Source organism: Notolepis coatsorum (genome assembly GCF_963971535.1).
Source record: "Notolepis coatsorum genome assembly, chromosome: 6".
In the NCBI taxonomy this organism is placed as follows: domain Eukaryota; kingdom Metazoa; phylum Chordata; class Actinopteri; order Aulopiformes; family Paralepididae; genus Notolepis; species Notolepis coatsorum.
The window spans coordinates 172,793,361-172,810,673 of NC_140170.1; the positions used below are offsets into that span (position 1 = coordinate 172,793,361).

The 17,313-nt window shown below is 41.8% G+C and overlaps 1 protein-coding gene across 1 annotated transcript in view; it reads left to right on the forward strand.

Moving 5' to 3' along the window:
- Positions 1 to 16,716, forward strand: part of LOC311229752 (ral GTPase-activating protein subunit beta-like) — a 120,724-nt gene extending 104,008 nt beyond the window's left edge. The window contains 6 exon segments of the mRNA XM_084315827.1: positions 1,234 to 1,365; positions 2,894 to 3,012; positions 4,844 to 4,952; positions 5,384 to 5,453; positions 6,974 to 7,119; positions 12,700 to 16,716. Coding sequence (XP_084171953.1) covers positions 1,234 to 1,365; positions 2,894 to 3,012; positions 4,844 to 4,952; positions 5,384 to 5,453; positions 6,974 to 7,119; positions 12,700 to 12,890 — 767 coding nt within the window. The 3' untranslated portion in view covers positions 12,891 to 16,716.
- The last annotated feature ends 597 nt before the right edge of the window (positions 16,717 to 17,313 follow it).

A 17,313-nucleotide genomic window follows, 5' to 3' on the forward strand; every position in this document is an offset into this window, starting at 1 on the left:
CCACAGGGTGCCAGTCTTCCATAGTGCAGCCTTAAAGGAAAACTCCAACATTTTGGGAAATTAGCTTATTTGCCATCTACCCTGGAGTTAGACAAGAAGATACATACTTTTTTCTTCTCTGTGCGTGCATTAGGCGAACCACTCCTCTCGGGGCGCAGTCAGTGATTTCAACGTGACGCCGTGTTTGTTTACATTCTCATTTTATTGAAAGGATCCGAACCGATTGAAGTTTATGTATACCATGACTGTCTATACGTTTATTTTGTACATTATCTAATGTTAACACGAACCTAAACTAACGTTACAACTAACCTAAAGTTAGATAATGTACAAAATAAACGTATTTCCGCTGCTACAGTATATACGTCGCTCTTTTATTTTGAAACCCCCCCGACCGGAAGTCATTACCCTTGTTATTTGCTTTAGTGTCCGCCCGGTTCTGTGTTTGTTGGTTAGCTCCGTTAGCTAGCAGCATATCAAGACCAGCCAGACCAGCCATGGGAATACTGTTTTCTAAATTGGGGAGGCTTTTAATCGTCAATGTAAGAGGATTTTAAGTCATGGTATCCATAAACTTCAATCGGTTTGGATCCTTTAAATAAAATGAGAATGTAAACAAACACTGCGTCACGTTGAAATCACTGACTGCGCCCCGAGACGAGTGGTTAGGCAATAAATAGTTCAGAGTATATTTGCTTAGAAAACGTAATTGTCGAATTCAATTATTTTTTATTTCTCCACGTGGTAAATACACAGGTCACAACATGTTTACAGGAACGTTTTGGAGTTGTATTTGGAGTGTATTTTCATGACTGTAGGGCACTGTAGGGAACGTCAGGGTACAAGTCTGACCCAATTCCAGTGATGAAGCTAACGGAGCGGCTGTTCCCTAAGCCTACTGCATGCACAGAGAAGAAAAAAGTATGTATCTTCTTGTCTAACTCCAGGATAGATGGCAAATAAGCTAATTTCCCAAAATGTTGGAGTTTTCCTTTAAGTTATCAGATCTGGAAGAGGGATTTCATCTGTTACTGAAGTGGCAAATTTTTCTTCAATAGAGAGATCTATCATGTGCCAGAAATACAGACAATAAAATGCTTTGATTTCTGCTATTTTGAATACGTCTGTTTGCATCAGATTGAAGTATTAGAGGAGATTCTCCAGTATGGATACCTTGTTGTAGTCTGGTGCCAGGTACCAACCCAGCTGACCTGACTGTGGTTCTGTCTACAGACGATTCTGTTGCCCTGGGCGACAGCGGAGGGGGCGTGTTCAACGGGGAGAGGCGTGTCCTGTACTACGCAGATGCCTTGACAGAAATCGCATTCGTTGTTCCCTCTCTCTCCTCCTCTTCCTCCTCTAATGGTGAGTCTCCTTTAATCTCTCTCCTCTTCCTCCTCTAATGGTGAGTCTTCTTTCATCTCTCTCCTCTTCCTCCTCTAATGGTGAGTCTCCTTTTATCTTTCTCCTCCTCTTCCTCCTCTAATGGTGAGTCTCCTTTACCTCCTTTATATGGTACCTCTTTTTCCTCATGTAGTAGAAAATGTATGGTTTCTATATATATGGGTCGATCTGCACTCTCCCACAGGAGCTCTGTAATATATTAACAGACCTCTGGTGGTATATTGACAGACCTCTGAGGGGATGTGTTGATCTTTACCAGGACGGGGGGGGTATAATGACATCCCGTGCAGGAGCATTTTGGGTCAGGATAGATGAGATCGTATGATGTTAGGGGAGGAGACGCCTGTCATGTTGTCATGTGATCAACTGTTCTAGAATGTCTATAAGTGTCAATGTAAGGGGAGGGACCTCTCTCTTCTCTTCCTCCTTCTTGGCCGGCGCCGGCTCCATATCAATTTGGTTCTGTATTACTTCTGTTCTGTATTACTTCTGTATTAATTCTGTTCTGTACTCTTAAACCAATGCTTTAAGTTGAATAAACTTCTATTGATAATAATTAAGACCAGCCTCGTCTGCTTTTCCTTTAGAAGCCCATTCTCCTTCACTCACCATACTAGATACTAATATTATCACCATACTAGATACTATATTATCACCATACTAGATACTATATTATCACCATACTAGATACTAATATTATCACCATACTAGATACTAATATTATCACCATACTAGATACTATATTTTCACCATACTAGATACCACATTATAACCATACTACTGTAGGTACCAGGGTTTCCCATTAATTACCTAGACTGTGGCGGCCCGCCACAGTCTATTTTTTTTAATATAAAGTTTGCCAATAGGGATGTATCAGTAGTATTGGCAGTGGTAGTAGTCATAATAGTAATCCACTATATTTCTTTATTTTCTAAAAAATAAACCAGTTCAACACAGGTAACCACTTTTGCTTCATTTCTTTGATGGCTCAAATGTATGCTCTAGTCCAGTGGTTCCCAAACCTCTCCTCGAGACACCCCAGCCATTCCATGCATTTGTTAAATTCCACCACCAGCACACCTTGATTCAACTAATAAAGGGCTAGTTAAGTTGAATCAGGTGTGCTGGTGGTGGAATTTAACAAATACATTGAACGGCTGGGGTGCTTCGAGGAGAGGATTGGGAAGCACTAGTCTAGTCGATTTTGTGTTTTGACCACAAAGTTCATCATAGACCTAGCCTCTTTATTTTGCTCTCAAAGTGCACCAGATTGATGCATTTAACTTTAAAATGTACAAACAAAAAAAGTTCAGGGGGGGCATGGCCCCGGACCCCCCTAGAGGGTCGGAGCGGAGGTTCACCCCCCATAGTCTCTGAATATCCTGTGGGAAACACTGAGGTACCATATAATCACAATACTTTGTACACCATAAGTGGGATATGTGTTTTTTTTGTTATCTTGTTGATGATGCTCCTCCCCCTCCTTTAGGTGATTGGCCAGAGAGCGTTGGTGAGGTGGAGCCACAGTTGGAACTATTGCCGCACATGCTGAGACAGTCCAACCTGACCCTGGAGCTGTTTCCTAACAATACTGTCCCCACGCCAAGGGTAAGAATCTGACCTCTAACCCCTAACCTCTGACCCTGGAGCTGTTTCCTAACAATACTGTCCCCAGGTATAATGTGGCGTAATGAGTTATAATTAGGTGTAAAGAGATATATTGAGGTATATTTAGGTGAAAAGAGGTATATTGAGGTATAATGTGGTGTATTGAGGTATAATTAGGTGAAAATTAGTATATTGAGGTGTAATGAGGTATGAGATGGCTTAAGGTGGAAGACAGAGTAAACCAGATAGGGATGTGCTTAGTTCACAGAGAATAGTGCACGGGGTAGTGCCAGTGTACTTTAACAACTACTTCAACCGAATCAGAGACACCCATCCATACCAAACTAGGCGCAGCTCAACTGACTTTGTGCCAGTCAGATTCAGGAGCTGTATTGGGAAGGAGTCTTTTCTGTATTCAGCAGCTATCTATTGGAACAGTCTGCCCAGTGAACTGAAAATCGTAGACAATGCCGTTAGATTCAAGTCCAGCCTGAAGACATGGCTCAAAAGGGACTATACTTGACCTAGACACTTAGCTTAAGGCACCCTTGCATGTTGTATGAGTCTGTATGTATATAAATGTTAAATGGTATATGTGATGTGTTGTGATGTCACGTTTTGTATGATGCATGTATTAAGCATCACACTCCCCCACCCCCCTACAAGGACCACAATGGAAATAAGCTCTGAGCTTTTTTGTGTTTCATCCTTGGCAGTATATCCTGACTGTGCTCTTCTGTCACATGTTTATTTTTATATTGTCAAATAAAGTCATTCATTCATTCAATGAGGTATAATTATGTGTAAAGAGGTTTATTGAGGTGTAATGAGGTATAATTAGGTGTAATTATGTGTAAAGAGGTATATTGAGGTATACTTAGGTGTAAAGAGGTATATTGAGGTATAATGAGGTGTAAAGATTTATATTGGTGTGTAATGAGGTATATTGAGGTATACATATGGTTATTGAGGTATAATGAGATATATTGAGGTATGAGATATTAGGGGTGGGAGGGGAAATCGATAAGTAGTAGTATCGCGATATTTTGCGTGGCGATACTGTATCGATACAGGGACGCCAAGTATCGATATAAATTTTTTTATTAAAAAAAAAACAAAACAAAAAAAATTTGATTTTGTTTTTATTTAATTTTTTTGTATAAGGAAGTTGCATTTGTTAATTTCAATACCTGTAATAGTACAGTAGTCCACACACACATGTGCATTCAGTTAAGTTGGAATATGACTGTAATACAAACAGTTCAGTTTGTCAGGTACATGCAACACAGATTACAGTGTTTAAATCTGTCTGCTTGAGAAAATACCATGTTCTGCAATAAAAATTATTGAAGTGAGATGAACAGACTGAACTTTATTGTATTAGATAAAACATGTTGACAAAGTTTTACTTTGCAGTTGAAAAAAGGTAATAAATCGCAATATATCGCAGTATTAATAGCGCAATACTCAGCATATCGCAATATATTTAGTATCGCAATACTATCGTATCGTGACTCAAGTATCGTGATGGTATCGTATCGTGAGGCCTCTGGTGATTCCCACCCCTATGAGATATATTGAGGTGTAATGACTAATGAGGTATATTGAGGTATAAATATGTATATTGAGGTATAAATATGTATATTGAGGTATAATGAGATATATTGAGGTATAAAATGTATATTGAGGTATAATGAGATATATTGAGGTGTAATGAGGTATAATGAGGGTAGGGTTTACTTTGGGCTTTAGTGGCGCTCACACCTCAGGCTCCTACACCAGAGAGTAACTGGTATCATGTGTTTTATTTTTTTCTCTCTTCTTCCCACAGAGTCCCACGGTGCGGTCTGGTAGGAAGATGCCGGCTGGTCGATCTGTTCCCCCCATCGGCCCTGAAACCAAAGTCCTCATCGTCTGGGTAGAGAGGTTTGACGACATCGGTAAATACTAAACTAACTAGTACTATTACTAATTATATTATATTATCATCCTGGTAGAGGGGTTTGACGACATCTGTAAATACTAAACGAACTAATACTATTACAAATTATATTATCATCTGGGTGGAGAGGTTTGACGACATGTGTAAATACTAAACTAACTAGTACTATTACAAATTATATTATTGTATTATATTGTATTGCCATCATCTGGGTGGGGAAGTTTGACAACATTAATAAATACTTTACTAACTAGTACTATTACAAATTATATTACATTATATTGTCATCTGAGTGGAGCGGTTTGACAACAGGGGTAAATTACAAACTAACCAGTAACACCAGACTATATAATTAATTAATATTAGAAGTGTTGTCGTCTGTTTTGACATGTGGATATGATATTAAAGTCTGGTCTTACTGTGTCTCAGAGAACTTCCCTCTGACTGAGCTGTTGGCTGAGACCAGCACTGGAGTAGAGAGCAACAACACAACTACACGGTAACACACATATGCACACACGCACACATGCACACACATTTACACACATCCAGGCAGAAATGTTGGACAGGCTGGCCGAGATCCGCTCAGAGACTTGGGTGTCTGAGGGAGGAAAGTACAGGAAGAGTTGAGTGTCATCAGCATAGCAGTTATATGAGAAGGCATGAGACGTGATAATGTTACCCAGAGATTTGGTGTAGAGAGAGAAGAGTAGGGGTCCAAGAACTGAGCCCTGGGGGACACCCGTCTGTAGGGGGCCGGGGGCCGACAGGGTACCTCTCCAAGATACTTCCTGGGAGCGGTCATCGAGGTAGGATGATAGCCATGCCAGCGCAGAACCTACAACTCCCATTCCTGCAAGGGGTGTGAGGAGGATCTGATGGTTGACTGGGCTGCTGGTCCAGGAGAATCAGGACAGAGGAGAGGCCTTTTCGCTCTTGCTAAGTGAAGAGCCTCTGTGACTGCTATGAGGGCCATCTTGAAGCCTGACTGATTCGGGTCTAGGAGGTCGTTCTGTAATAGATAATCAGTGAGCTGGTTGGATACGGCACAGTCAAGTGATTTAGAGAGGAAAGAGAGAAGAGAGACAGGGTGATAGTTATCTGTGACAGTGGGGTTCATGGTTGGTTCTTTTATGACCGGTGTGACTCTGGCTTGTTTTAGGGAGGGGGGAACCATCCAGAGTTGAGGGAGGAGTTGACAGTTGCAGTCAGGATGGGAGGATGTCTGGTGCCGTGGTCTGGAGGAGTGGGGAGGGTATCGGGTCCAGCTGGCATGTAGTGGGACGGTTCAACGTCAACAGTGTCAAGACTTTGGCATCTGTAATGGGAGAGAAAGATGACAGAGTGAATGAGGCTCCTGTTTCAATGGGTGGAGGTTGGGAGAAGCATCTACAGATGTTCTCTACCTTTTTCTCAAAGAAGGTGACAAAGTCTTCTGCAGAGAGGGGGTGAGGAGGGAAGACATGGTGGCATGCAGTTTGTGGAGTTTGTGGTAGTAGGGATGTTTTTGGAGAATGCTCACAACATGATAATGCTCATGATAAGTAGTGATGTCGTTTTGCACTTCCTCACTGCCACTCTCAAGCTCGGTCCTTCCTCTCTAACTGTCATCACATCATCATATCATATCATAATACATACACCTATCACAATAAATACACATATCTCTACCCCATTTTCTCTCTCTGTCTCTCTCTAATGGCTCTTTCTGTCTCTAAATCTTTATCTCTCTCTGTATCTCTCTATGTCTCTGTCTCTCCCTGTGTCTCTATGTCTCTCTCTCTGTCTCTATGTCTCTCTGTGTCTCTCTCTGTTTCCACATGTCTCTCTTTCTCTATGTCTCTCTCCGTCTCTCTCTCTCTCTCTCCGTATGTCTCTGTCTCTCCCTGTGTCTCTATGTCTGTCTCTATGTCTCTCTCTCTCTTTCTCTATGTCTCTCTCTGTCTCTCTCTCTCTCTCTCTCCATATCTTTCTATGTATCTGTCTGTCTCTCTCTGTCTTTCTATGTCTCTCTCGCAGTGTGTCAGAGAAGGACATTCAGGTGATATTTATCCATCCACTGAGGACTGGTCTGTTTCGGATCCGTTTCCACGGTAACGCCAGCAGCAAGTTCAGCCTGGTTGTCCCGCTGGTCGACGGAACCCTGGTCAGCAGGAGGGCTCTGGGTATGAACACAAGTGTGTGTGTGTGTGTGTGTGTGTGTATGTGTGTGTGTGTGTGTGTGTGTGTGTGTGTGTGTGTGTGTGTGTGTGTGTGTGTGTGTGTGTGTGTGTGTGTGTGTGTGTGTGTGTAAACAGTAAAGAAATCAACACCAGGTTACAACACTACATTGACAGCAAATTCAACAGTAATTTCAATCAATTAGCTAAAATCTCTAGTCTTAAATATGTCAAAAGTTAAAAAACAAATAATAAAAACAAATCTAAGGAAATAGGTTTTGACAATGTAAAGCCATAAAGTAACAGTATAAACAACTAAAAACACAAGTTCAATACTGATGAACCGGCAAAAATTGAGGAAGCAATTGACCTAAATGTATTCTCTGAGTTATGGAGGAAAAGCAGCTCCTCTGACAATAAGGGGGGAGATCCCAGTAGAAAAGGTGACACATGGAAATCATATTTTGACCAATAATTTTTTTAATCCAGAACACAAAGCTACACTAACACCTACCCGGTATGAATTAATCAATTTAAAGTCCAGGAAAGACCTGTTGAAGTAAATCGAGATGAGCTGGATTCACCTATCACAAAGTTTGAACTACAGGAGGGGGAAAAAACGCCTCCTATTTCCTGTTTTGTTGATTTCAGAAAAGCCTTTGATTCAATTTGGCATAAGGGCTTATTTCTTAAACGTCTTCAAAGAGGGATGAGGGGTCAAATGTATGACATCATAAGGGCAATGTACACAGACAGCAAATGTATGCCATCATAAGGGCAATGTACACAGACAGCAAATGTATGACATCATAAGGGCAATGTACACAGACAGCAAATGCTGTGTCAAGATTGTCCAAAAGAGAACATGATTTTTCCAACAGGGTTAGGAGTAAGACAAGGCTGTAGTCTATGTCCAACCTTGTTTAATATACAGTATATATACTGTATAAACAAATGGGATACATTAATTGAACAATCCCAAAGCCCAGGTCTCTTTTTAAATAGTAAGGTGATGAAACTAGCTTTTTGCAGATTACCTTGTTCTTCTATCTCCTTCTAAAGAGGGACTACAACAAAGACTCGCCCTGTTAGACAAATACTGCCAACACGGGGCATTGACAGTCAATTTAGAAATGGCATCACTGTGACCTCTCAGATATAGAGACTAAAATGCACTTCCTTCTCTCATGTCCAAAATATGTTAAGATAAGGGAAACATATTACCCTAAATTAGCAAATATATTTCCACATTTGAACACCTTTCAGAAACACAACCTTCTGCCTAATATTGGCAGCAAAATATGTAACAACATGCCACAGAATAGACAAAAATCCTGTACTATTGCTGTAATATGGTGTTTCAAATGTAGTGATTTGATTGTGTCTACCTCTGATTAATATTATACTAAATATATTTCAATGATATTTGAATGAGTAGAACAATTTATGCAGAGCTGCTGTACAATTGTTGTTCTTTTTTTATGTCCCATATGTGAATCAAACCTCATCAATGTCAGTGTTCAACCACGGACTGTCTCACGCCCCACTACAGAACCCGTACAGCTAAAACTAGCACTGTTCAACGTTAGAGCGCTGAAACAAAAATCATTTCTGATAAATGAACTCATAGTAAAAAAATGGTGTACATTGTATGTTTTTAGTAGAGACATGGCTAGACAACATCACTGGTGTAGCAACACTGATTGAGACCTGCCCTTCCAATTTTAAATTCTATCAATCAAACAGACAGAGTGAGAGGGGAGGAGGAATAGCAGCCATCATCTCCACTCAGTTTGTGTGCAGTGATATTGACCTGGGAACATTTTCATCATTTGAATACCTTGCTATTGTATTGAAAACAGAACTGCCGGGGGGGGGGGGCAGGTGGCGCACGGAGATTACGTTCGTCACCAACACCGGGAGACACTAGGATTCGCCTGTTCGAATCCATCTCCCGGCGTTGCTATCAGCTTGGCTGGCCTCTCACACTGATACAATTGGCTGTATCAGGGGGTGGGAAAGCTGAAGGGTGGGTCCTGGGCGTTGTGGACAGCGACCCCTACAGTTCGGTCGGGGCGCCTGCTCAGCGAGGGTTGGAACTGAGGAGAGATAGTGTGGCCTCCCACACGCTACACTCTCCCCGGTGAGAACCTGCGCGGCCAGGTTGGCTTGCCCCAGGCTGCACATGCGTCGGAGGAAAGCATGTGACAGTCTCCGGTCTCCCGGACCAACAGTAGGGGAAAGTACGCAACAACCAGGAAGGGTGGGATGGAAGAAAAATCGGGGAAAAGGAGGGGAAGAAAGATTAAAAAAGAAAAAAAACAGAACTGCCAGTAGTGTGTGTGACATTGTATCGACCACCAAAGTACTCACCACTCTTCATACAGGAATTTTCAGAACTCATATCGATCTGCATTACCAGGTATGATCGAATCATTCTAAATGGCGATCTAAACATTCATATCAACAAAAAGGATGACCCCAGGGGTAGCGAGTTTCTGAACCTACTGGACAGTTTTGGACTGATGCAACATGTTCACGAGGCCACCCACCAACATGGCAACACTCTGGACCTACTAATAACAACAGGGCTAAACATTGAGAATGTATCAGTAAAACAAATTCCAATTTCTGACCATTATTGTGTGTTCTATGGTACAAGTCTAATCTTACATAGGACCAGAAGCGAATTCCTAGTTCACAGAAGGCTTCTGGACGCTAGCGCTGAAGCAAAATTCTCTAGTATGATGAAATCATATGATCAATGCAGTGAATCCTCCTTAAATCAGATGGTGCAAAACTTCCACAGCACCTTGTCAACAGTGTTAGATACTGTCGCCCCTCTGAAGGTTAAGAAGGTAAAAACTGGGGAGCTCCAGTAGCTCACCACGTACCGCGAGTGCTATTTCAGCGCCGTGGACAACCGTGCTCGTCACGGATCTGGGGCTGAGCGCGTTCGAATCCCGGACGGCAGCCGTGCCTTTCCCAGAGTGTCTTCCCCCCCATCTGAACCCTTTCAGCCTGCTTCTGTCGGTCGAACTTGACCAAGTATGAATGCGATGAAAAAGCGATAAACGCTAAAAAGAACCAGCTGACTGGTCAAAGTTTAAAAAAAAAAAAAAAAAAAAGTAAAAACTGATAAAATCTCTCCATGGCTAAATAACACCAATGTTAAAGATAACAAGAGAAAATGTAGGATAGCTGAGCGAAAATGGAGGAAATTCAAACTCGCAGCTCACTGTAATTTATACAACGACGCCATGGGTGCATACAATAAGGCAATACAACTTGCGAGAAAGGATTATTTTTCCAAAATGATCTCAGAAAATATGGGTAACTCCAGGGTACTTTTCTCCACCATCGACCGGCTGATTAACATGCCACCCCCCCCCCCCCCCCCCCCATATACCGCAGCAGTCAGCCACAAAGTGTGAAGAGTTCGCAGTTTTCTTTAATGAAAAGATATCTTTGATTAGAGCAAGCATTGTCTCTGATATAGATCTGGCTGAGAGTGGCAACCCACCTGAGATCACTATGGGGAAATTCACATGTATTACATTACCTGACCTCTGTAAGATTGTCTCTGAGTGTAATTCCGCCACCTCCTGCCTTGATCCTATACCAACAGCATTTCTCAAGCGGGTGTTCGATAGCGTCTCAAATCATGTCCTTGAAATCATAAATATGTCGCTTCAAACAGGCACTTTTCCAGATGCATTCAAAACGGCTGTAGTAAAACCACTAAAGAAACCACTAAAGAAAACAAACTTAGATGTAAACGAACTAAAAAGCTATAGGCCAATATCGAACCTTCCATTTATCAGCAAGATATTAGAAAAGATAGTCTCAGTACAAATAAACTCCTTTCTCAAAGATAATAACATCATGGAGGAATTACAATCAGGTTTCAGAACAAATCACAGCACTGAAACTGCCCTTACTAAAATAGTTAGCGACCTCAGGCTAAACTCCGATGCTGGCAAAGTCTCAATTCTTGTCCTATTGGACCTTAGTGCAGCGTTCGATACGATTGACCATAATATCCTGATCAGTCGTCTTGAAAGACTGGTTGGTTTTTCCGGTCATGTACTAAATTGGCTCATAACATACATTAAGGGGAGAAAGTACTATGTTAAGCTTGGAGACAATGTATCCGAGAAACATGACAGCAACTTTGGAGTTGCACAAGGAAGCTGCCTTGGTCCATTACTCTTCTCGCTATATATGCTGCCCCTCGGGGACATAATTCGAGACCACAATGTATGCTTCCATAGTTATGCTGATGATACACAACTATATATCTCTGCAGAACCAAATAACACTACAGCCATACAGTCCATTACAAACTGTCTTTTAGCAATAAATAAGTGGATGAACAATAACTTCCTAAAATTAAACGAAAGCAAGACCAAAATCCTATTGATCGGCCCAAAAGCGAAAAGGGAAGTGCTGTGTGGAAACCTGGGGTCATCCTATGTAAAGACTGAGGTTACAAGCCTAGGTGTCATCTTGGACTCAGACCTGACCTTTAAGTCTCATATTAATAAGGCCATGAAAACGTCATTCTTTCACCTAAGAAACATAGCGAAAGTAAGACCATTCGTAAATAAAAAAGGATGCCGAGACACTGATTCATGCTTTTATCTCAAGCCGGCTTGACTATTGTAATGCACTGTTCACTGGTCTTCCCAAAGCAACCATTGGGAAGCTTCAGCTTATCCAAAACTCTGCAGCTCGATTACTAACTCGTACAAAGAGAAGAGAACATATCACTCCAGTCCTAGCCACAATGCACTGGCTGCCAATAACTCATAGAATTGATTTTAAGGTCCTTTTCCTGACATATAAAGCTATTAATGAGCAAGGCCCAAAATACATAGCAAATTCCCTAGTTAGTTATCTGCCCTCAAGAACGCTACGGTCATCCACTACAGGTTTATTAGACATACCCAGAAACCAAAAGAGGATCGGAAGTATGGCATTTGCCAACTATGCCCCAGAACTATGGAACACACTTCCAACACACATCAGGAACGCCAGCTCCATACACATTTTTAAAGGAAAATTAAAAACGTACCTATACAGTCTAGCTTACAAATAGTGTACCATGCCTTAGGGAAAGCGAGTATCTTATTGAAATGTTTTTATTATTGTTTTTATTTTATTTTATGTATTGATCTTTTACTGAAATGTTATTTTACTGTGCTTTGCCTATTGCCGTACTTTTATTACTGTTGTCTTATTAATGTGATGCTTTATATATGCGTATGTTTGTGTACAGCACTTTGAGCTGCATGACATGTATGAAAGGTGCTTTATAAATAAATACTTACTTACTTACTTACTTACTTACTTACTTACTTACTTACTTACTTACTTACTTACTTACTTACTTACTACTGTTTGATGTTTAATTATTTTATTAAAATAATTGTATTATTATTATTTTTTTTTCTTACTTGCAATGCTTTGGCAACACAAAAGGATCTTGTCCTGCCAATAAAGCGCATTTAGAATCTGAGAGAAAGACAGAGATATAAAAAAAAAAAATTGGCTCCTCCCCCATCTGTCTGACTCCTCCTCCAGGTTTCCTGGTGCGACAGACCGTGATTAACGGTTGCCGCCGGCGACGTCTGGAGAGCGACTCTTACCAGCCGCCTCACGTCCGACGCAAACACAAGATCTCTGACATTGTCCAGCGCTACAGGAACAAGCAGCTGGAGCCCGAGTTCTACACGGCGCTGTTCCAGGACACCGTCACTACGGCTGAACTATGACCTTTGACATATCTGATGTCATCCAGCGGCAAGCGCATGCGTACAATCTGAAGCCCACACTCCTACTCAGAGCTCCTGAACATCACGCAGCCTCGAACAGCTCTGCCCCAAGTGCCTCATTACTGTCACAGACGCTCACCTCCTCCACCAAATCAGTCTAAAATGCTGTAATAACTTTGAATTACGCATAGTATCACAAATAACCAAATAGTGAGCTTGTCTGGACATTGATGAGTCATGCAGTGATTTAGTTATCAGTAAAGTGAACGGACAATTCTTTCTGTGTAAGGAAACATTACCTTTGTGACTGTGTTCGTCGTTGTTTCCATGGACACGGTGAATAAACAAGGCTGCACAGACGTCGGACGTGCAAAGTAGACTCAAGAAGATCGGCGGAGAACAATTAACGTGATATTATTTATTCAATAAGTTGAGGGGAAATAATATGACTATAAGTAGCAGAAATTAGTTTACTTCCTCTTCGGGCAGAGATGTTTGACAGTGAAACGTCGTCCAACTCTCTACGTAGGAGTGTGCCTGAATTCTGCACCGTGATGTTCCAAGACAGCAGCCACTACACCTTGAACTCTGACCCCTCAACCTCTCACCTTTAACCTCTTACATCACAGGAGCAAACAACTGCAACCCTCTTCCAAGATACAGTCAGGAAAGTGGAATTATAATCTCTAAAAGCTACAGGAAGTAAATGAAGCTAACAGGAAGTAAAGCTCTCCTTGTTGACCTTTAAAACAACAGGATGTTCCCATGCTGTGTCTAAAGGGAACCACAACACTAGCTACACCGGGACTGAAGTCAAAACCCAATTCTTTAAACCTGCTCTCTGTAAAGTATGGCTTCTTTAGCAACATGAATCACAAGAGAAAACAATATATGAGCCCTTCTAGTCAGTACAGAGAACCACTTCAACACCACACTATGAAAGATATATACAGTACAGAGAACCATGTTAACACACACTATGAAAGATATATACAGTACAGAGAACCATGTTAACACACACTATGAAATATATATACAGTACAGAGAACCATGTCACACACTATGAAAGATATATACAGTACAGAGAACCACACACTATGAAAGATATATACAGTACAGAGAACCATGTTAACATACTATGAAGGACATGAACAACACTACAGACTACAGCTCCACGCTTCACATGTATGACACTCTGTCCTTGTTTTCTCATCCTCATCTGAGCAGTTACCTCTTGCGGCCACAGGGGGCCACCATCGACAGTTAAATGTGCAGGTTATGTAGTGCAGCTTTAAACTGCTAAAACTTACCCAAGGAACAAACACAAGACCTGAGTCTCATACAGCACTGTGATGACCTCTGACCTCTAAAAGTCACCTTTCACCTTTACAACTCGGCATGGATGTCAAGACCACCTTAGACCAGTCCAGGACAAACCGACATCAGTCTGACATCGGCTCGGGAGGTAGAGCAGGTGGTCTGGTAATCTGAAGGTTCCCGGTTCAATTCCGGCTCCTCCCGGAAGCTGGTCGAGGTGTCCTTGAGCAAGACACTTAACCCCTGACTGCCCAGCGATGTGAATGGGTTAAAAGCTGTTATATAAATGCAGTCCATTTACCAGGACAAACCAAAACTAATCCTAGTGGAGTCTGAGTGAAGGAAGGATCAGAGGGAAGTTCATGATAGTTGACATCATCAACCAAACTGTCTATAGGACCAAGCGACGAAGAATAGATAGAAAACACCACGTTTGAAACACCAAGCCAAGAAGGATTGTTACACCATTGCCATAACAACCTGCTGTCTGCCGCCATCTTGAGTACCTGATTCCTAACGTGGGACAGTGACCCGAGTAGCAGCTGATTGGCTCCACTGGACACATCATCATCTGACCTCTGACCCTGAAACTGTCCACCTGCCAGCTGACTGTTTCTGCTCAGACACACACACACACACCCTCACTCACTCACTCACTCACTCACTCACTCACTCACTCACTCACTCACAGAGTTCACAGTGTCAGTTTAGGGCTGGTAGAGTGATTTACTCTCAGGAAGTTGTCTTGTTGTTTTTCTTCAGTTTTTTGTTCCCAATAGTCTTGTCTGTCTCTCTCTCTCTCTCTCTCTCTCTCTCTCTGTCTGTTTGTCTCTCTGTCGGTCTGTCCTGTCCATTGTGATGCCAAGGGATAGTAGTAAACCTTTGGGTTGTCAGACACGACATGAAATCCCTTTTTAGTTTATTGCAGAGCAGGATTGTCCGTAATTATTTCAGTTGTTTATATAAGCGATGTTCTGAAAAAGGCTTTAAATCTGACTGGAGGAGAACAATGTGCCTGAGTTGAATTATGTTTCAGAATTCTGTCTTAGACACAGAAGACATTGTAACGGTTTTGAATGAGTTTAAAATCACGCTGAACCACATTGTTCATGATTTTCACTGTTATTTATCAGACACAGTATATTTTGTTTTGAGATTATTTCACTGGTTTTCTGTTTTATTCTGTTTTGTTTCTATATTCTATTAATTCTGAGTGTTATTGACTGTTATAGGATGAATCCTACATGACCAATCCAAATAGACATGAAGCTAACGTTACCTAAGAGACATGAAGCTAACGTTAGCTAAATCACATGAAGCTAACGTTAGCTAAGAGACATGAAGCTAACGTTAGCTAAATCACATGAAGCTAACGTTAGCTAAGAGACATGAAGCTAATGTTAGCTAAGAGATATGAAGCTAAAGTTAGCTAAGAGACATGAAGCTAACGTTAGCTAAGATATATGAAGCTAACATTAGCTAAGAGACATGAAGCTAACATTAGCTAAGTCACATTAAGCTAACGTTAGCTAAGAGACATGAAGCTAACGTTAGCTAAGAGACATGAAGCTAACGTTAGCTAAGAGACATGAAGCTAACGTTAGCTAAGAGTGATGTTCTATCTCCATGGCAATGCCAGACCCTGGCTCATAGTGATATACTTTTTTTTTGTATCCACTTTTTCTATTTTTCTTCCATCCCAATTTTGCTGTGCCAATTCTCCCCTGTCTTGAACGTTGCTCGCATATGTCCCCCACTGGCCGGTTGTAGGGAGGATAGAAGCCTTGCATCACGTGTCCCCTCCGATACACGAGGAGGCAGCCTGTCACATCTTTTCACCTGCCAGCGCGGACTCTCATTGACGAGGTGTAACGTGTGGGAGGCTCACACTACCCCCGCCATTTCCTGTCTCTGTTGTGCAGGCGTCCCCCAACCGACCTGTAGGAGTCGCTGTCCACAACGTCCAGATTACCACCCATCGACTTCCACCCGCTAACTCAGCCAATCGAGTTAATATGACGGCCGGCCCAAGCCGGAGGCAATGCCGACACCCGGATTCGAGACCGGAGTCTCTTGCATTGGTGACGAGTGCAATCTCCGCTGCGCCACCCAACCGCCCATCATAGTGATATTCTATCTCCCTGGCGATACCAGACACTCTTAGACCAGAGGAATAACATGTATGAATTGTGAAATTGAACGTTGTTCCCCTTCAACTGTAAATAGGGACATGCAGAGCTGTCAAATCATTACAACATCTAGTTCTGCAGGGACCGTCTCTCATCTCTTACTCTGAATCAGATTTGAGCAACAGGTTGACTTAAATAACATGATCTAGTTATCAATCTGCTTCATGGTTAAACCTGGTCCTTCAGGATAATCTGAGTCCTATACAGTTGAACCCTGGGATATGGAGACAGGGAGCTAAAGTTTGTTGTTTTTGCTGTCGACCAGAACAGTCTTACCTTTATGTAAAGTCATCTACAAGTAAACTAGTGACCACTGCTGTCCCTGTTGTCTGCTGTCAACACCACCATTCCTCCCAGGTGTCCGGCTCCTCATTCACTTCCATTCATCTTGAGGAGCTAGTCTACGTATCATACTTCTGAAGTATAAACAAACTGGTATGTGTAATATATTTTTCTGAATCAAAGGTACTTGTTTTTTGTTTAGTTTTTAGCGAATGTTGCCATTTTCTTAATGATCAGTAAAGGAACTATTTATCACCTGCAGTGTAGTTTGACCAACTGTCAACTTCTCACTCGAATCTTTCAAGGCAGGCAGGTAACCATGGTAACATAACCACTCCCCACCATTCCATGCAGGGCAAAGATACACAGCACACCCAAAGTTTCCAAACCTACAACAAACTGACCACATGGTTTTATTTTTCAAAGGTAATACAACTGTGAAAACACATCAAGTGCCGAAGAAAACGCATACCAGTGACTCAGAATGGTCTGTTTTATTGAAATACTTCAGAAGTATGATATTTTTGACCAGGTGTCCAAAATGAATGACGAGCCGGACACCTGGGAGGAATGGTGGTGTTGACAGCAGACGACAGGGACAGCAGTGGTCACTAGTTTACTAGTAGATGACTTTA